The sequence below is a fragment of the Corvus moneduloides genome, chromosome 1 (assembly GCF_009650955.1).
Source record: "Corvus moneduloides isolate bCorMon1 chromosome 1, bCorMon1.pri, whole genome shotgun sequence".
Lineage (NCBI taxonomy): Eukaryota > Metazoa > Chordata > Aves > Passeriformes > Corvidae > Corvus > Corvus moneduloides.
Genome location: NC_045476.1, coordinates 46,806,923 through 46,827,832, shown reverse-complemented (window position 1 = coordinate 46,827,832; position 20,910 = coordinate 46,806,923). Strand labels below are relative to the sequence as shown.

At 41.9% G+C, this 20,910-nt stretch overlaps 1 protein-coding gene across 2 annotated transcripts in view; it reads right to left on the bottom strand.

The window, feature by feature from the left end:
- Nucleotides 1-14,776, bottom strand: part of RFTN1 (raftlin, lipid raft linker 1) — a 97,044-nt gene extending 82,268 nt beyond the window's left edge. Inside the window, exons 1-2 of one of the 2 annotated variants that reach the window (XM_032108585.1) lie at nucleotides 14,493-14,776; nucleotides 4,156-4,311 (exon numbers count right to left, since the gene is read on the bottom strand). In XM_032108585.1, the coding sequence (XP_031964476.1) occupies nucleotides 4,156-4,300 (145 nt within the window). In that variant the 5' untranslated portion in view covers nucleotides 4,301-4,311; nucleotides 14,493-14,776. The remainder of the gene's footprint in view (nucleotides 1-4,155; nucleotides 4,312-14,492) is intronic. The other variant, XM_032108575.1, reaches the window with a different exon arrangement.
- Nucleotides 14,777-20,910: the final 6,134 nt, after the last annotated feature.

Below are 20,910 nucleotides of genomic sequence, written 5' to 3'. Positions count from 1 at the left end.
GATCAGGCTCATAAGCAGATTTATAAAGCCAACAACTCAAAACAAGTATGCCTACCTCAACTGTAAAATGTCTTAGGAAAGTGCCCCTTACTCCTCAAATGCCAATCTACACTAGATAGCCCTTTGCTGATAGCAATTTTCCCCACTTTTTAAAAAAGTAAAGGACAGTGGCAAATCTAACCACTTTGATTCTGGAGAACCATGTGGATTATTAGTGTTGCGGCACACAATGGAAACCGATGGGTTCTTCATAGCCTGTTTTCCTTGAAAGCTTGGTAAATATTTCCCTAGACACTTCACTTTCAAGTAAATCAATTTGCAACACTGGGAAACATAAAAATGAAGCTTACACTTGCAACCTTAGTTCTGTCTTTTGCATCTATGCACTATTTATAGAGTACTCAAGTAAGTGATCAAACACTATTTTCCACTGGACATCTGCATCAGTGCAAAGCAAGGCAAAAGTTTAGAAAATAATAAAAAAATGTAATAAAGGAGCATATTTCCTTACATTCTTTTAGCTGTGTATGTCAGAAGGTAAACAGTAACCAAAGACAGCAAGCAAGTGAGGTTTCTAGCTAACATTACAGAAAAATTATTATCAGGACAGTATTTTATCCCTGTTTTCAACAGAGTGATGCTAAGGGAATGAGCATTGCCAGAAGGTCGAGGGAGGTGATGCTCCCGCTCTGCTCAGCCCTGGTGAGGCCACATTTGGAGTGCTGTGTCCAGTTCTGGCCTCCTCAGTATAAGAGAGACATGGAGTTCCTGGAGCAGGTCCAGCAGACAGCTACTAAGTTGGTCAAGGGTCTGGGGAATCTTTCTTACAATGAAAGGCTGAGGGAGCTGGGCCTGTTCAGCCTCAAGAAGAGGCAACCAAGAGGGGAGCTCATTAACGTGCATAAAATATCTAAAGGGTGGGTGTGAAGATGATGGAGCCAGGCTCTTCTTCATGGTGCCAACCAGTAGGACAAGAGGCAATGGGCAGAAACTGATGCACAGGAGGTTCCATCTAAATACGAGACAGAACTTCTGTACTGTGCATGTCGGAGCACTGGAAGAGATTGCTCAGAGAGCTTGTGGAGTCTCCCTCACTGGAGATGAAATTCAAGAACTGCCTGGACGCAATCCTGTGCAATGTGCTCTCAGATGGCCCTGCTTGAGCAGGGAGGTTGGACCAGATGACCCGTTATGGTCCCTTCCAACCTCACTCACTCTGTGATTCTGTGAGTTCACAATAGTGTGAGCTGATTTAAAGAAGGTCCTATTTCTCTTCCTGACAATATACTGCCTCCACTTCTACCAACTCCAGAATTCTTCAGACCCTTCCAGAAGACACAGATACAGCCAAGGATAACCAAACAAAAACACCATATAACCTGCCAGATACATGAGTTAAATCAGCTCATAGAACTGATAAGAGACAAGAGAGGGGAGCAGTATTTCCCCATATATAGCTGCAAAATCTTACATCGCCTAGCTGCCAGACAAAGTGCACTTTAAACATGAGCCACATTCTGGAACTGATCTCTGATTATCTGGGTATCAGATTTGGAAATAGATGCAGTTCTAAACTGCAAATATGACCAGCATCCACCTTTATGTCTGAAGTCAACAAGAATTGCTTTTGGAACACACGAGGACATGCTAAGAACTTGGGAAACTTCTGGCAGTAACCTGTGAATTAGCTCCCACTTGCAACATGGAGATATTCACATCCTTCTTACCATTAAGATTAAACACTTGCGAGAGATACAGTTATCAGAGCAATCAACACTATAGAAAAGCTACAAAGAAATATGAGTACCTGTCTGCACTGCCAGGCTCACTAGTCTTGTAAATAAGGCCTAGCATAAGAATACAATAAAATACTCTGTCGACGTTCATAATTTAACATGGCTTATTCTTAAAATCCAGTGAAGGAGAAAACCTGTGAAAAAAATGAGACACACACATGCTGGAACAGCTAAAGTAGCTTCACAGAAGACAGGCTTCACAATCTAAATGTTCTTTTTACACAGCTAGGAGCATTTCACTCATAGAAGCCTCTGAATCCACACAGATTTAGGTGAAACACTTATTGTTAATGCTGGTTATCTGTAGAGATTATTTCTCAGCAAAAACATAAACGAACCAGTGATGATGAGAAAAACCTGGAATGCCACAACACTACATAGTGCAACATAGGCCTTCACACAGCCAGTGACTACAACAGGGAGGGAGCTGCCAATCCTGAGAGCACACAGTCATAGGTGGTACTATGGAAAAAGAGCAGGAGCAACAGCTCCATCCCCTCCACATCTACCTATCTGCTGACATGTTCAGAGACTGGAGTGATGGGGAGACAACATGCCAAAGCAGAACTCAATGGAGCTGGAGAGTTTATGCTATTTGGCAAACTGAAGAACCTGATAGAAGTACTTCTGCTAACAGTCTCTTTGAAGCCACACCTCCTAAAATCGTAGTATAACAATCTATGATGAGTAAGAAAAATGTACACAAATATACTTTACAACAAACCTATGCATTTAATCAGACTTGGAAAGCCTGGGTTTAATTTTTTGCTCTTTACCAGACATCCTCTGTGCCTGCGGCAAGTCACATTGCTACCACAAGTACTGATTCTTTCTCCATAGAGTGCCAAAGATGAGACTTCATGAGACAACAGGGGAATGCACATGCTGAAATTTGAGAGACAGACAGAATGATGAATATTCCAGAAAAGCCCACGGAAGAGTGTCCTCAATATTAATTCATTTTCGCTAATGACACAACTTGCAATACATCTCAGTAAAAGCTGTCAAACTATCAGAGGACACAAACAGCTCACTTTGAAATAAAAACACATAAATGTCGAAACAACTGCAATACATAAACAGGAAAAAAATTCCTCTACCACTTGCTTGGTGCTCTCAATAACAGCAGTGCATCCCAATTAGCGTATCAAAAAACGTAAGGGAACACAAACACAGAAGACAGGCACTCTAAGTCTGCAAAGACAAAATTTCTCAACTCTCACACTGCCTACAAGAACACAATCCTGTCAAACCACCTATTCCAAACCTCCACCATTTCAAACTCAAGTTTACTTGCAGCAGGTTTTAAGACCCAACAAATTCCCACTACTCTGGGCTGACACACTGAGCTGCACAAGGTGCCTCACCAAGCGACACACCAACAGCTCTTTGTCTCGCACTGTGAGAGACGCACGCTCTGGCTTTTCCTTTGACCTGACTTGCAAAACAAGAGAAGTCACAGCACACTGCAGGGCAAGAGCACAGAGGCTCTACCTGGCATCCTGCCAGCCAGCTCTAGCAGATTTTGGTACTGTGTTGTTTTCTATATAGCAGGAAGCAGGTCCCAGCCTTCTGCTCAAGCTTCCAATTCCCAAATGGTGTGAGGAGTAATTGCTTGTAGAACAGGCTAATTCTGAAGTGAAAGAGGACACAGGCAATGGTGTGAGCAATACTAGCAAAGAAGCCTGATGTCAATCACGAAGGCAAAAAATGGAGTATCTGTGGATTGTCACGAGAATTAAAACAAGACTATTTCAGACAGAAGAGAAAAAACAAGGTAAAAATTGCATGAGACTGAACTTCACCCCTTTGATGTTTTAGGTCTTTAGTGTCTCCCACTATCCTGTTTCCACCTACATGGGTGCATCTGTAAGTATCTGTAACCACCTAAGGGTTATTTATGGCAAGCTACTAAAACTGAAAACACTAACTTCAGCCTCCCAAAATACCTCTGACAGAGCCCAGAGAGCACAAGGGAAAGAAGAAAAAAGTAAAGTATACAACCTTGCAGACCTGAATTGCTTTATCATATCAAAGTTGGATAAAATGTAAATTAGGGAAACAAACATCCACATCAGAGTAAAAAAACAAAAAAAAAAATTCAAGAAAACAAAACAGAAAGGGGGAGGGTAAAAGAACATAAAATCTGATAACCTGTAACTACCTGTAAGGCTAAAAATTAACACAAAATTCTCCCTAAGATCTCTGCATGGAAGCATTGTGACTGAAGAGGAGGCATTTACTTAGAGAAATTTAAGACATTTTAAGAACTTAACTACTATTCAAAAAATATCATGAAGCAATTAACTCATATATTTTAATAGAAAAAAAAATCTAAAGAAAAATACTGTGTACTTACTATCATTTAGTGTTGTGAAGTCCAAGAATCGATATTCATAGCAAACATCTATCTTGGTTTCTACCTGGGGCCTCTTCAAAGTTGAATAGATATTACCCGGTCGTTTTTCATCATGCTTCTCTAGTTTGTTCAATCCACAACCCATTTCAGCAGTTCCTGATACAAAGAGGTAGGGAAAAGGGAAAATGCATAAAATGATTAATTTTGAGGTTTTTTTTTCTGGTTTCATGCCCCACACTAGTACATTATGGTGATTTTTAATTTTTAAATACAAGCTACCTACAAACTACATAAAATTGTATAATCAAATAAATGCTCAGATAGTAACTGAAGTATATACTACTCAGATCTACCCCCAGGCATACTATTATTTTATTGGAAAATTGACAGTTTAATTTATGTACTTTGCATCTTTCAAATGTATTCAACAGTACATCTGAAAGACATATATTCCATTATAAAAAAAGTAGCTGAAAATGCAAAATAACTTGCTAATATTAAGGTTGTCAACTTAATAACAATTTCTATATATGCAGTTACTAAGAGAGCACCTAGTATTAACTTTTACACAGATCTCTGTAACATTCAAATTAATATCTAGCCTTGTAATTCAACGGAAAAAGCAAGTCCTCTCTGCAGAGAACTACCTGCATTTACAAAACAACCTCACTTCCTCCCACCTCATTTTTTTAGGAACTAATGGGACTTTACAGACTCTGTCTTCAAAATAGAAGAGGCACCTGGCCACAGAACTGCACTAGATAAATCTAGTTGTCTTTTAACAAGCTGCCAGCTCACAACATATTAAAGGATTACTCCTGACAACCATGTCTGCTACAGATTAAATGTTTCTCAGTATCCTGCACATTACAGCTCATCTGAGTAGGAAAGAATGGAATAATTACTTGGTGAAAATATCCAGATGATCCAAACCCTCTAATTCCTCTCAACAACACTGGTGGGGCTTCAGGCAAATTATTTCAACCAGCAGCAAGTATGAAAAATACAAGTGTGAAGACACCAGGTAGGCACCTGAGGTTTTTCATTACAACCCACCCAACACCATGCCTCCGCCTACATGGAGAAATTCATGCTCTGGGGACAGGGCGGGAAATGCAGAACAAACGCTCAGTAACAAGGAGTGGCTCCCACAGGCCACTCCAGATACTTCAAGGCATGGGATCCATTCAGTGTAAACACACTGCATAAAGCATTAGGAAGGTCAGTGTCACAGCTGCCCTGCAACCTCTGACAGACAGCAGTGAGCACCTGAGAAAGTTCAGTCACAGATTAGGGTGATTACCTTGACAGCTAATAAACCTAAAGCAGAGAATGAAAACCTTGTTCAGGTTCACCTTCTCCAAAGAGCTGTTTGTAAGCTTATGCCACAGCTCCATCCCCCAAAAGCTTAGAAAGTTAGTCAAATGTACAGCCCCAACGTATTTGGAAACTACTTGCAGAAAATTATCTACATTTTTATTTATACTATGCTTTAACTTGTATAAATTTTGTCCCTCCCTCATACTTCCTTGTGAAATCATTCTTATTAATAGTTCCCAAATCCCTTGCTGTATTTTGCTATGATAAATGCACTCAAGTCCTATTCTGCCATTTCCTAGACAGGATCTCTGCTCCCGTCATCACCCCACTCACTCTCATTTGCATCACTGTTCTCATTTCTCTACATGAACACAGGTGGCCATATGCTCAAAATGAGATCTTAACAAAGCTTATGAAAATAACATTCACACTTCCCTGCCTCTACTGCAAATAATACACCTACTGCACCTAAAATCATCATTCACAGCTGAATCATCACCTTCACAGTTTACTGTCAACTTCCTAGCAGACAAAGAACCTTTTTCTCCTCATTTTTATCCAACACGACTGAGAAGTTTCCAACTCATCCCTCATAACTTGGCTCTATTTCTTTGCACTTCTACTGCTCAGTAATAGTCTTACCCCATTCTCCAACACCCTTGGAAGAAGGAGCTGGAAGTCTTTCTGGGCTCAACAATACCACCCACCTTCTTATCATGTGCGAAGTCCACAAATGCACACCTACATCCTCCTAAAAAGGCCCTAATAAATAGATCAAAATAGGACTGAACGACACATTGAACTTGAAAAAAAGTAACATAGTAAATACTTGATCATACAGAACCCGGAAGAAGAAAAAACATTTGCTATAAAGACTACTAGCATTGAGAAAAAAGGATGATGTGCCATTTGTATTCCTGATGTTTCAATATTTGGTGGATGCATCCAGCGGAAAACAACATTCCCTGATTATTTTGAAAGAAAGATAAAAACTACTTTAACAATTTCTATCAATGAAATCAAGGTTTGCAGACTCAATTTTTTTTTTTTTTAATTTGGAATTTAAGGTTAAAAATCCTCATGATCATTTTACGTTCTCAAAGTGATACTTTCCACCTTTTTTTTTAATATGGTAACTATTACCATTAAAGGATTATTCTTTCATATATACGGCAGTTTCTTCTTTTGCCTGTGCAATATTATTTGCTTCAGTCTAAAATGTTATTTTAATATATAAACATATGTTGCATATTAATGAACCTAACAATACACCAGGTATTTTTCCATTAACTATAATGGAACACATCTAGCAGTATGCTTGTGCTAGTGAAGAATTAAGATAGCAGAAAATGTTAGCAAGTGTACCAAATTTCTTGTTTCAGCGATGGCCCAGTAACTCTTACACATCATAAGTACACAGGATTTCGTAATAAAAAATTCCATTTCAGAGGTCATTCTGCTGCAGTGCCTGCAACCTTTAGTTGTACAAACAGTCTGAAATCCACAGGACTCTTAGACAGTGATGGCTGCAGAAAGAGGCCTTGGGGACTCTGCATTTCACATCACGGAGAGTTTTGCATTCTTTCCCAAACTGGGGTGAAAGTGCTAAAAAATAAAAGCCTGTGCTTCCAACAGCAGCCACAGACACTCTCCCGTGCATCTCCAGCAAACATTTTCTCAGCCTTTTGGAGAAAAACTCTTCTCCCCTCACAGCCCATGTGAGCAATGACCTCAGCAAACAGAGACAACCCTCAAGCCATTCAGCATGAGCTACCTGCCCGCTTGGGGGTGGACTGAAAACATGCTTTTTTTGGTATTAATTCCCTGAGTGACTGCTTACTAGAAGACTGATTTTCCTTTTTGTGCTGTTTAGCTAAAACTTCAATCAGTATCCTTGAGGATAAATGCTTTCTCACATTCTGTTAAGTATAGGCAGTTATGTTACTTAAAGCACGCATATGGAAAAGGTTGATGAAAAAAGATGCTTTCACTTGAAAAAAATGAGGAATCGGGGGAAAAAAAATTGAGTTTCACAACATCACAATCTTTTCCACAGTAATTAGAATAAAAGTGCTACAGCAGTAGAAAACAAACCTTAATAAAGGTTCTACTTTAACACAGGAGTCTAAACACGAAAATAAATCCACAGACATAGGAATACTTAAAAGCTTTCTCAAATATAGTGATGATGTGTGTAGGACAAGTCATCATTCAATCACCAAATTCTGCTCAAAGTTATCCCACAAACATCCTTCTGGGACAGCTTGCTTTATAACCTTTCAAAGGCTTTTAACATCAGTTATTACCCTTTTCCTTTCCTTGGCAGCAAAGTTAGTGCTGTTCAGAGTCTTCCCACCATCATCTGAAAAATATCTCCTTGCTGTTCAGAGTCTTCCCACCATCATCTGAAAAATATCTCCTTGCTTTTCAGTTACAAATCTACTTGTCAACAGGACATTATTCACCTTCTTAATTTTCTACATTGCAGTTATCAAAGAGTGCTGTAATAAATGTTTGTAACTGATGCATTCAAAGTAATCTAAACCGACTTCAGTGCATGTTTTCAGAAGGTGTATTACTTTGCTGTAAGACCTGCTTAAGGTTTCCATACTACAGGTTTATCCTCACTTTCTATACCTGCATGTGAATTCCACTTTCTTTTATTCATATTAAACCAAAATATTATCACTAATATTCACTTTTTAGTAAATTGAAAAACAATCCTTCAAAGACACTGCCAAATTTTCAACATCTTCTTGCTCTGCAGTAGGTTCTAAGATAAACATTTTCTTTTGCATTAATGCAGAAATTAATTATCAACTCAGTAGTTCTATACTTAGAAAAAAAACCTTGAAAAAGTAACATTTAATGAAGAACATTAACCCCTAAAATTAAGATTTAGCTATAGGCTTTTACAATTACACATGCCAGAAAAACTAATTCTGTCCACAAACTCACTTAGACTGCAAATTAATCTTACACGTGCTCTATGATCTTGTTGATCTCAAACTGTTCATATGTTCAGCCACGTGATGATAAAACTAGAACTGAAACCCAAATCACACAATAGATTGGGTTTTTTTAGTCTGTATCTTCACTTTAATTCCACAAAGCATCAAAAATAAAAGGCATGCCAAGCTGCAGAACAGCAGCAAAGACTAGTCAATTAATTTTTAAGTTTATCTTGTGAAGGACAGCAAAGACCTTCACTGCTTAGGAAAGGAACAGCTTGCTTCTGCAAACTGAGTTCAAAAATTTAACCCAGGATTTGTACATCCCAAACAAACACCCAACTCACAAGTCACAGAACAAGCCTCTTGCTGCTACCACCTCTTCCTCCTCCCCGGTACTGTCCTTCAATGTGTATTTTAGGAGCAGAGGAGCTCTAAGGAGCATCTGGAGGTACACGAGAGAAACTCATCCCAGCATGGCAAATGACCTGCCCCTGAATGCTCCTTCTCAATACAAGTTTTATTGAAACTGGTACCATCCTTTGCCAAGAAAAAAAAGCCAAAAAATTACAACAAATTGTAGTCATCAAGAAAAAAAAAAAGCCAACAGTATTTCCACTTTTAATCTCCTCTGTGATCCATGAAAATGAATGTATCTTGAATATATCATAGGAATTTTTACAGCTCTTTTAGAGATGCGTCAAATGCTCAACTGATGATATCTGAATTTAAGCTTTGCTAAAATACCCTCTTGCAGCTTGGATTTGCTTTCTCACATTGCTAGTGTATGTTCAAAATAGATTAAATGCAACAAGTTCAGAATTAGCAAAGAACAAGGATAAAATAATACCATGTAGCTAACAACTTATTTTCTTGTTAACAGTGATTCAGGCCCCAGGATTTCTTTTCAGCAGAAAAAGAGCACAAAGAAAAAAAACGAAAAAAACCCTTGCCTTCTATCTGGTTTTCTTTGGAGGTATACTGGGGAACAAATGAGGCTAATTTTCTGATTTATTGATCCATCCTTTCACAAAACTCCATAACAATCTATCTCCATGGAATAATAATGAAAATTACACTGAAATGTAGCAGAACCACATGGCTAATGGAAGTTTGAATGGATTACCAGAATAAGTAATTTAAGGGATGTTTATCAACTAAGTACATATTGGCTAAATAGTTTATTTCAACTAATCAATGCATGATGTCAATGACTACTTAGAGGGATGATTTGAAAATAATTCCAAAACAATTCTTTTAAATACTTATGGTTTTAGAGTCAACTGCTAACTGAATATTCTAGCAAGTGTGTAAGTGAAATACACTACCATCCGAAATAGGAACAAGGTAATTTCAGTGCTTACAATGGCATCCAAGGAAAATGTGCTGTATGGAAAATTAATGCTTGTCAGCTTGTTTTTAAGCAAAATTAGTAAGAACAAGCTTGCTTGCATTAACATATTTAAAGCTTTTATTGGCCAGGACTAGTGAACGTATTTTGTAAGCTTTATCATGAATTAATTTATTTTTTAAAATACATATCCTAGGTTACTGCTAATGTTCTTTTCCCAAAATTATGGAATATAGTATTCTTACTGATGAATGCAGCAGCTGGAAAACAAGATAACTGCAACCTATTAATAGGTTTTCTCTCTTGATTTTGTTTAAGGCCTTTCATCCTCATTCTTCCTTCCATGGGTAATACTTAAGTACCTCACAGGGATGCTAGAAGGCATTTACAAATAATTACAGGACTTCACATTCGTTGTGCAGTAATGAGACATGCTTATTTTCTTAAACCCTCACTTCTGCAATCCTGACCTTTCCATTTTCAAAATAATAAGCACTTCATGCTTAGTTCACTTGCTGGCATGTGGTCACTTAATTCTTGCATCCTTCCCAGTCTACAAAACACCAGAGTGTTTAGTCCCCCACTCGGCTCTCAACAAACCCTGAGAGAGCTTGCAAATTATAGTCAAGTCTCTTTCCTACCATAGTTAAAGCAATGAAGCAGAGGAGGAATAACAAGGAAAAAAAACCAGCATAACTGAAGCAGGGAATTAAAAACACCAGACCAGACAAACTGGGTGTACAGGTAAACAAAGAAAGCAGAATAGCATGCAGGATGATGCTTTGTTAGTTGCCAGGAAAGTGCCATGTTCCTGACTTCTCCTCATTTTTTCCCACCCTGGCTTACCACTGCACAGGTTTTTTTGTCAGATTATGACACTTAAGAGGGAAATTCCTTACCAAGAGATACCCACTTGGTCTTTTTTTTTCCCAACAGTATTACCATCCAGGAAGATATGTAAGCATATATTCAACAAATACTGCAATAATTTTCATTTGTGGGGAGGGATCTGTACTTAAGTAACTAATGTTTACCAAACAATTTGAAACATTCTGAAATACTTATAGACACAAGGAACAATTACCATAAATCAGTCCCATCTCTTGTCAGATGTTACAGCTGACCAATTCTTTTTCACCATATACTTATAAATTTGACCAGTAGCTGATAGGATTTTAGACTTGAGGCTGATAACTAAATCTCAGCTTACAGGAAGGTTGGTGAAAGAATAATCCCAGATTTATCCTTTATGATTGATTTGATTTAAATTAAACTGCAGAGCAATCCAAGTAAATCTGCAATTAAGATCTTCTATTTCAAAAAGCAAATCTCAAAAACTAAGGAATTCATTAGTGAGATGAACAGGAATGAGCAATCAGAGGATGTGAGTACAGGGGAGGTCTGGAACATGTTTGAACTACAATATGAGTATCTGCAGAACTTGGAACCCAAGAAAGTGACAAGAGAATTCATAAGAAGGTTTCCAGACACAGTGAGATGAATTACCTAATAAATAAGGAAAGGTAGAATAAGCAGAGAGCTTAAGGGACAGGAACAAAGTTCAGCAGAGGAAACTACAGTCTCGGATCAAGAAACACAAGCATAAAATGAAATGTGCCAGAAGCCAAGGCAAGTAGGAGAGGCCAAAGATACCACAACTCAACAGAAGCAGAACACAAATCAGGACTAATCTGGATTCATACCAAGAAGTCTGGAAGACCTGGCATGATGAACTGCAGCCCCAATTGCTAGAATTAAAAACCAAACTACTGCATCGGGTTTGGTACTGTCTCCCAGGGAGACAAGAAAATGTACTGACTACACAAAAAAACCCAGAGAAAAACATAATTTGGCCAATTAAGACAATTGCTAGTCTAGCTTCCAGAGTTTCTAAGCTTAAGGAAGAAAGCAAAGAAATACATGGATAAATACAATAAAGATTCAGTAGAGTTAGAACAGACTACCCTGACAGGTCTTGTATACACAAGTCACAAAGAAAGCAGAGCACTAGCATGCAGCATGTCAAATAACACGCCAGCACGATAACGCGATTTCAACAAACTCTTATTAGGTGCTATTGTTCTTAATGCAGTATTCACATCACTGACTTGGGCTCGACTCTGCTGCCCTGCATAACACACTTTGCTCTGTGCTGTCTCTGGGTCTGCAAGCCACCAGGCCACCTCTGTGGGCTCCCTGCCACCAGCTCCTCTCTAGGGAAACAGAGCTGGTTTGGGGGGGGGGGGGGTGTGCACATGAGCAGCAGGGTGGGAGGTAGAGGAGCAAACAGGATCAGAGAGAACTGGTGGAGGAGCAAGGCAAGTGTTGTGCTAGCAGTGGGGAGCAATGTGAGGAACAGCAGGCTGGTGGGAGACCCTTGCTTTCCACACCACCCACATCACCCTGTAACACTCATTCAAAATATTTAACACTTGATGATACCACTCTGCTGTCTTTCAGTACAGCAAAAGATTCAGATAATACCACATCTTTCTACAAAGTACTTTTAGGCGGTGTGGTTTTGGTCAAGATAACAAAGTGTTAATATCACTGAACAATGCACAGATGAAATTTATGCCAAAATACCGTGTGCAAATGTTCAAGAAAGTTGTGTCCATGTGACAACAGGAGACTACCAGGATGCTAATAAAGACTAGAGAACTACTCTCAAGAACACGAAGAGAAATCACAGCAGCTTAGAAAATAAAGACTGAATGAACCTGACAAAAGCATGAATAGGAATGTTAGATATTAATCCAGTTTTCTTGAACCCACAGAAAACAGGCATGAGAAACCGATGCATATTGCAATGTATGCACAGCTGCTTAATGACAGTGAGTAAAACCATGATAAAACACAAAACTACAGACATAACAGTCCTATGTTTACTGCCTTCTTCTAGTTTGCCACAGAGTAAAACCCCAGTCAACTGATGAAGGCAAAAGGTAAAGTGGACCACTAGTGCCAGGCATGGAGTTTTGGGATCTCACATCAAGTCAGGGATGGAATAATAGTTATGTGAATACCTTTTACTTATTTCAAATAGAGATATCATCAACTTTAATTTTTATTTTTCACAAGTCTGTGACCCCAGCTTTTCCACTACAGAGTATAAGACCAGTTCATTACACCCAATATGGTATTTGTGTTTCCCAGTACCACAGCTCAGAACTCCCCTCCTATTTAATCACAGCTGTATATACTCATTTCATGCTACATTCTCATTCTCAGACCGGGGAATGCCAGCATTCAAGACGTGGAAAGCCCCTTGTCTAATTTAACCTACTTGAGGTTAAGCTAGATTCCTAAAACAACCTTTCATTCCGAGACTTTTATTTTTCCCTAAAAAAAACAGAAATTAAATACACAAATGTGACCACTAGCATTGTGAAAAAGGGTAATTGATAACTTCTTATTCAATACCAGGACCTGAAATGGATCGTATTCTTTAAAAATAAAATATAAAAATAGATGTATAAAAAGATCTCCCCGTGTGAGCTAGAGGCCAAATACATATTGATAAGGTTATTCTCCTACAAAATAAATAAATAATTTTGTTTTTTTTTAAGGGAATAAAAATTGAAGCAGCATACAATTAGACCACAGCTTCCAAACTTTGGCTGGAAATATTAAAGAACATTCTGCATGACAGGTATAATTATACTTTCATTATTTTAAATCCAGCATTCGCTTTAGCACAACAGCCACCCCGACTAAGACTCCAGCACCGCTCCCCGTCCTGCCACACAGCAGCCTCTGGTTCAGCTCGTTCCCTGGTCCGAGCTAGAAGCGCTCTGGAGGGAAGCACGCTCAGGCGTAATGGAGAACAAATGTCTCCCATTAATTATTTGACTAAGCCGAAAGTATCAAAGAAGAACTGTAAAGTCCATCCAACTAAATTCTCCTTTTCCAGAGATACACAGGCAGTAAGAAGAGGCTGTTGTGACAAGAATTCAGACAAACCAGAGGCAAGAGAGATGTATTTCATACTCTGACGTACAAATGCTGAACCGTGGTCACCCTGCCTCTTTATATTGTAAGAAAACCGTGCTGAAACAATATCGAGAACTCAAAAAGGCAATAAAATTGGAAAACAGCGACTGTAAAATCCCAGACCCCAGCCAGCCACACGATGGCACGGCACCGCCGCCTCCAGGTGCCCGGCATGTGAGGAGCGGAGCCGGGCTGGGCGGGCAGGCGGGCGCCCACCCGGCTCCCCTCAGAGCTCTCTCCTCTCCCGGCTATGCCTCACCGCGGCGGGGGCTGGACACGGATAACCATCACTGGCTGGAAGCGACTGCCAGCGATGCCTCCTCGGTCCGCCCCAGCCGCGGGCAGCCCGGCGGTCTCCGCACCCACGGGCTGACAGGACAGCACCGCCCGCCGGCCCCGCCGCCCTCCCGGACGGGCTCCGCTCCGGCCCCTCGGCAAGACCGCAGCGGGCGGACCTTCCGGAGCAACTACACAGCCCGAAACCTGCCCGGGGAGCGGGCAGGAGGCAGTGCCCCCCCGCGCCGGGCTCCAGAAGCTCCTCCAAGCCCGGGCACGCCGGCCAGCCCGCGCCCTGCTCCGAACTTCGGGAGCCAGAGGACCACGACGAGTCGGAGCCCCGGAGCGGCTTTCCCCGCTCCGGCGCACCAACCCTGCCCGGCAGCAACCCCCTCCCGCCCCCTGGCCAAGTTTGCCCGCCGAGCCGGAGGGGTGCGCGGCGGTACCTGGGGCAAGCGGCGGGCGAAGCGCAGCCCAGCGGTGCTGAAGGATGCCCGGCGGGCGGAGACGGCCGGCCCCGCTGACAGCGTTTCCTCCTCCTACTCCGGCTGTCGCCCGCGCCCGCCCGCCGCGCTCCGGGGCCGCTCCCCCCTCGGCTCCGCGACAGGGACGTGCCGGGGCAGCGCCGCGCCGCCACACGGCCCCGCCGCCCGGCACAAAGTTTGCTCGGCGCAGCCCGAGGCGGCGGCTCCGCTCCCGCTCAGCCCGGCCGGGGGCCGCGGCCACTTCCTCTTCCTCCGAGCGGCGGCGAGAGCCCCGCGCTCAGCCCGAGCCGCGCAGGGATGGGGCAGCCGCGCTTCCCGCTCGCACCAGCAGCACAGCCCAAAGGCGGATTGCTCCGCCCGCCGGCCAGGGCGGGAAGTCCCCCACGCACTGCCCACCTCAGCCCCGGCCCCGGCCCAGCTCCCCTGTACTCCCCCCCATCATCGCTGATGATACAAAACCGGGAGGAGTGGCCGATACCTCGGAGCCTTGTACGGCCTTTCAGAGGGACCTCGATAGGTTGGGGAATTGGGCAGAGAAGAACCATTTCAAATTCAACAGTGGCAAATGCAGGTTCCTGCACCTGGGGAGGAATAACCCCACGCACAAGCACGGGCTGGGAGCCAACTTATTGGAAAGCAGCTCTGCAGAGGGGGACCTGGGGGTCCTGGAGGATAACAAGCTGTCGATGAGCCAGCAGTGTGTCCTGGGGGCTAGGAAGGCCGAGGGAATCTTGGGATGCATCAGGAACAGCAGTGCCAGAAGGTCGAGGGAGGTGATGCTCCCGCTCTGCTCAGCCCTGGTGAGGCCACATTTGGAGTGCTGTGTCCAGTTCTGGCCTCCTCAGTATAAGAGAGACATGGAGTTCCTGGAGCAGGTCCAGCAGACAGCTACGAAGTTGGTCAAGGGTCTGGGGAATCTTTCTTACAATGAAAGGCTGAGGGAGCTGGGCCTGTTCAGCCTCAAGAAGAGGCAACCAAGAGGGGACCTCATTAACGTGCATAAAATATCTAAAGGGTGGGTGTGAAGATGATGGAGCCAGGCTCTTCTTCATGGTGCCAACCAGTAGGACAAGAGGCAATGGGCAGAAACTGATGCACAGGAGGTTCCATTTAAATATGAGGAAGAATTTCTTTACTGTGTGATTGACCCCACACTGGAAGAGATTGCTCAAGAGAGGTTGTGGAGTCTCCCTCACTGGAGATATTCAAAAACCATCTGGATGCAATCCTGTGCCATGCGCTCTAGGATGACCATGCTTGAGCAGGGAGGTTGGACCAGATGACCCACTGTGATCCCTTCCAACCTGACCCATTCTTGACTGTGCTCCCTTCCCTTCTGCCCCCAGCTGGCATGGGTTCCACCTTGGTGCTTTCAGTCCCACACTATCAAGCCAGTCCTGGGGTTGCTAGAATGGAACAGGCCTCCTTCTATGCACAGCCTTGAACATCTCCTTTCAACATGCCTATTCTCTCAGATGGTGGCAAGCCCGCCCAGCTCCAGGTCAACTGAGTTCAGCTCCCTCAGCCTCTCCTTGTAGGACACATATTCCATCCCTGGCCCTGTTGGCCCTCCACTAAGCTTGTCCCAGCTTGTCAACAACTTTCTTGGCACTGGATTCTGAGAGGGGAATGACATACCTGGACACAGTATGTGGTCTACAAGAGCCCTAATGAGTGCCAAATAGCTGTGGATCATCACTTTTTCCAAGCTACTGGCGTGCTGTTGTTATCTTTGTTGGCTGTGGCCATGCTGCCTGCTAGCATGGCCACAGCCTTTGCAAGAGAGCTGCTACCCAGACAGGCAGTCCCAAGTCTAGATCTCTGCAAGGTGTCCTCCCTTCCCAGAGGCTGAATGTTTGTCCCTGTTAAATTTCAAAAAGTTCATGCTGGCTTGTTCTTGAGCCTGCCCAGGTCCTCTTGGACAGCAGCCCAGGCCTGAAGCTGCTTGATGGCACCTCAGCATGCAGCCATATGCAAACATGGGAGCAGTGGATCCTGTCATCTCCTCCAGGTCCTTGAAAAACATGTTAAAATACAAAAGGATTCCACTTGCTTCTGCCCTCCAGGCAAAGTGCAGCCCATTAAACTGCAACTGTCTGACCCCAGCTACACAATAAGCTTTTTACCCATCTAGCTGTCCACCCACCCAGATTACAGAATCCTAAGCACATACAAAAATAGCACAGGAGCCAGTGCCTGGCACCTTACTAAAGTTGCTATGGCATCAACTACCATCCCCATGCCTGCAAATGCCTATATTTTATCAAAGGTGGCAAACATTTGGTAAGGCTTGATGGCACAGAGAACAGCTGCTCTCAAGGCATCAGCCAGATCTTCCCAGCACCCTCAGACAAAGCGTAGAACCCCAGTGCAGCCAGGTTTGTGCAGGTGAAGTTCTCAGAAGAATCCCTCTCTTGATCCTCAACCGTTGCTGGTAGCTCTTCACTTGTTCCAGTCTTACCTCTAAGCATATGCGCAGGTCAGCGAGGCAAAGGCAGCTCTGAGGATATCAGCCTTACCTGTGCTCACGTTCAACAGGCCTATGTGTTCCTTGCCCAGCCTCTTAACTGTTAACGTAGCTTTTTGAGAGCAACATGAGACTCCAGAAGCCTTGTGTGTGTCTACACCATTCCTACACACTTTGATACTTCTGTAACTCCTTCTCTATGACATGTTCATGCTTCCACCATGATATTTTTGCCATGAAGTTCAGTCAGGTGTTCCCCACTTAGCGTAGCTGGTATCCCAATTCATCAATACGGATTCCTACTTGGATGTGTCACTCTTGCATCAGGAAAAGGCTTCCTTAAAAATCTGCCTGCTTTCCTAGGCTCCCTTCACTTTTCAAAGCTGCCTCCCATTTACCAAGTCCTCAAATAAGCCCGAGGTTGCTCTCTGAAGTCCAGAGACTTGCTATCCTCACTCCCTTCAGGATCTTGAGCTCTACTGTATGATCGTGACTATAGCCAGAGTTGCCATTCCCACATTCCTAGACAATTTTTCATTACTAGTGGACATCCATTAGTGCAAGACCCCTGGTTGGCCTATTCAGGATATCTACCAAGAAAGCTTCCTAAAATTTGCTGGATTGCTTCCATCCCACCATGTTACTCATCCAACTGGCAGGAAGCTTAACTGCTCTCCAGGAATCATGATGTGTGACCCACAGATATCACAGAGTTGCTATTTTAATCAATTTTCATCAAGAGTAGCTGGTCTGTAATCCACCACCATCACTCTCAGTAGTCACTCCTTTGATCCTTAGCGTTCTCAGCCAGTCTGATTATCAGTCCAAGAGCTCCATACATGCCAGCTGTTTTTTTTTACAGAGAGGGCAACCCTCCACCCTCATCTTCCCTGTCTCTCCAGAAAAACATGTATCCATCCCAAACGTAATGCTTATGAACCAAGTCTGGAACTTTGTGCACCACCTTAATTGTTCTTCTCCTTATTAGGCCAGAAACCTGTTCAGCATCTCCTAAAACACCCTTGATTAGTACAGAATCTGCTTGAAGTCCTTGTGCCCAGCAGGCACAAATACATTTGCTACACTTGGTCCACTTAAGAATCTCTCTCCCTACTGTGTAGGTGCATAAACGAAATTAAATTATGTAAAAATATATAAGCAAGCACTACATTGGCACATTAATTCCTTCCTAAGTGCAGAATATTTCTCTATTAAATGCTGGTATTGTGATGGCTGACATCTATTTGAAAGTACTCCCCCTACTTCTCCCTCCAGTGCCATCAGGGAACAAAAAAAATTTCTTCCCTTGCCTCAAGTCCTCTTAAAGCACAACTATCACCATTAGCAAGCAGTCAGTAACCAAAAGCGTAACAACACCACATTGGAAATGAGGAAATCAAGTTACTTTACCAGCACTGAACTATGAAACAAACACTAGTAATGCATTTTGTCTGGGAACTTTACTCATCTCCTTTTTCTATTTCCTTCTGTGTATTTTGGTTTTATCCTGTCCATTTCTTTTAACTATACACACAGGTTTTCCTCTTTCCTTGTCCTCCATCATTTTTCCTCCACTCATTAGTTTCTCTGGCTTTCCAACGATGTGAGAAAGCAGCATGCAGTCACATCAGGGTGCCATGTAATTGAGCTGTTTTTCTAGTACTACTGTTAAAGCATATGGGGAAGGATTGCTAAGTGTGTAGGGAGATCTGAAAGTGCAGCTTTCCCTGTATTGTAAACACATCAGATCAGAGATGGCTCCAGAAGGAACATCCTAGGCGCCAGACCTTGGCAACACCATAGAAATTGCAGACCTACACCTAAAGGGTTGAATTGAAAGGATGCCCAACAATATTGAAGACTTCTGGTGATGCAGAATCTTCTTGGATACATAAAGGAACACCAGAAAAACAACATTCCTGCATGTCTGTAGATTGTTATGAAGTAGCAGTCTTGTACAGATGAAAAGTGTTCTAATTAGTGTTTACAACAGGTCACAAAGCACAAACCCAGGCACTACAAACCATTTTTCCACTGCCCGCTTCGCAGTCATGTATCAGACATGACTGCAAACTTACAGCCATCACATATGAGGTGTTTTGATGCACCATTTCAACCTGGAATTCCTCTACTCCAGCATTACATACACCACCTATTATGACAGTCCTGCACTTTTCAGTAGAGAAAATTAGAATTGAAAGTTGGTTCCATAGGAGTTTTGATGCTAACATATTTTCCTCTGACTACAAAAGTATATTAGAGAAGCAGCAGATTGATTACCCGTATAGGAAACCTCTAGACTCACCTATTTAGATATGCCAATATTGAAATCATGTAATTCATGCAAGTTAAAACATAGTGTAAAATCTAAATTAATGCTGCACATCCAAAGTATTCTTTTTAGATTACCACGGTGAGAATTTCAGAATTCAATTCTGGCTTGCTAGTGTTCATAGATTTTTTTTTTAAGTATGCACTTTTGACATATTTTGAGGTTATTTGCCTCTTTAAGATCCATTTTGGTAAAGATTTGATAACATATGATCTATAACTTAATCTGTAATAGGTATTTCATGTGGTACTCCAAGAACAGGCAACATTCTTTCCATAAGAAATCTGATCAGCTTGAAAAAATCCTAAACAAGCATCCTAGACATTTCAGAGTTATGGTGAATATATATATATACACACACACACATCTCCCTGCAGAACAATAAACTACTGCAAAACAGTAGTAAGTTGGTAATTAAGTATAAAATACTTAACCATTTAACTACAAACAACTGAAGGACCTTATTGCTTTAATCAACAGTAAGATGTTGCCCCTAGACACTCCATTAGGAAATATTAATTTGCCCTGGGAGTTAAAAAGAGCTTTAATACATTTTACTTCTGTGTCTAGTCAGTGTAATCTCTCTGGTAAATCCACACATTTAGCAGTGCAGAGCTCTACAACCTCCTGTACCACAAGCAGGAATGATCACGTTTTCTATTTGCACTTTGTAGTCCTGGGTGGAGCTGAGTAAGGCAAGTTCAGTGTAGGTGTAAATTGCTACTGGTGGGGTATTGAAGAATTCTGCTTGGCCAAATATCTGTGTTTATTTTGGCCTAGGCATAGAAGATTACATATCATGAAAAGCAGCATGAAATCACATTCACAGCATTTCTGTCCTGTGCAAGGTGTTTCTAGTTATGCCACTAGGTAAGCCCTTTCTTTGCTATTCCAAGCACTATTTGAACAACTAATTGGCAAAGATCCACACAGGTGTAAGTCAATTTTTTTTTTTTTTTGCATGACACTCAGTGCCAGTTGCTGCTATGTTTACTACAAACTTAGACTCCAGCATTCAAGGTAACCACATCCCATTTTTCTAGTTTTCATGCTTGTGTGAAACAGACTTAAAGCTCATTTAGAATAAAATCTTTTTCCTCTGTCAAAGCAAGACACCAGCAACATCACATTGAACAGGATTCGGCAAAACTTAAGTTACTTCTGACTGACTTCTGTTAATCAGAAACAGATACCAAAATATCAGTAAAGAAAGTTAGTTTTGTTATTTGTCTACCACTCTGCAAAAGCATGTTTAGGATCTACTGAATTTTTTATTAACAAGACAAAATATGAAAGAAAATGCAAAATAAAAAAAACTAGGCTCCATTTGAGGTAGACAAATTTAGAATATTTTCCTCATTTATTGTTACTGTTAGCTTCAGATTGCCAGTGCAAACTGCTATGAAACATCTAAATTATTCAAGGATCAGACTTTTTTCTTATTTTCTGAGAAACCACATTTTTTATTTCTAGTTTGTATTTGGGTCCTGTAGTACAAAGTACCTCTGTCTTACTAATGCTAAACATATCATTTCCTTGTACTCATTTCCGTTTCCTCCTCAGTTGGTACAAACTGGTTT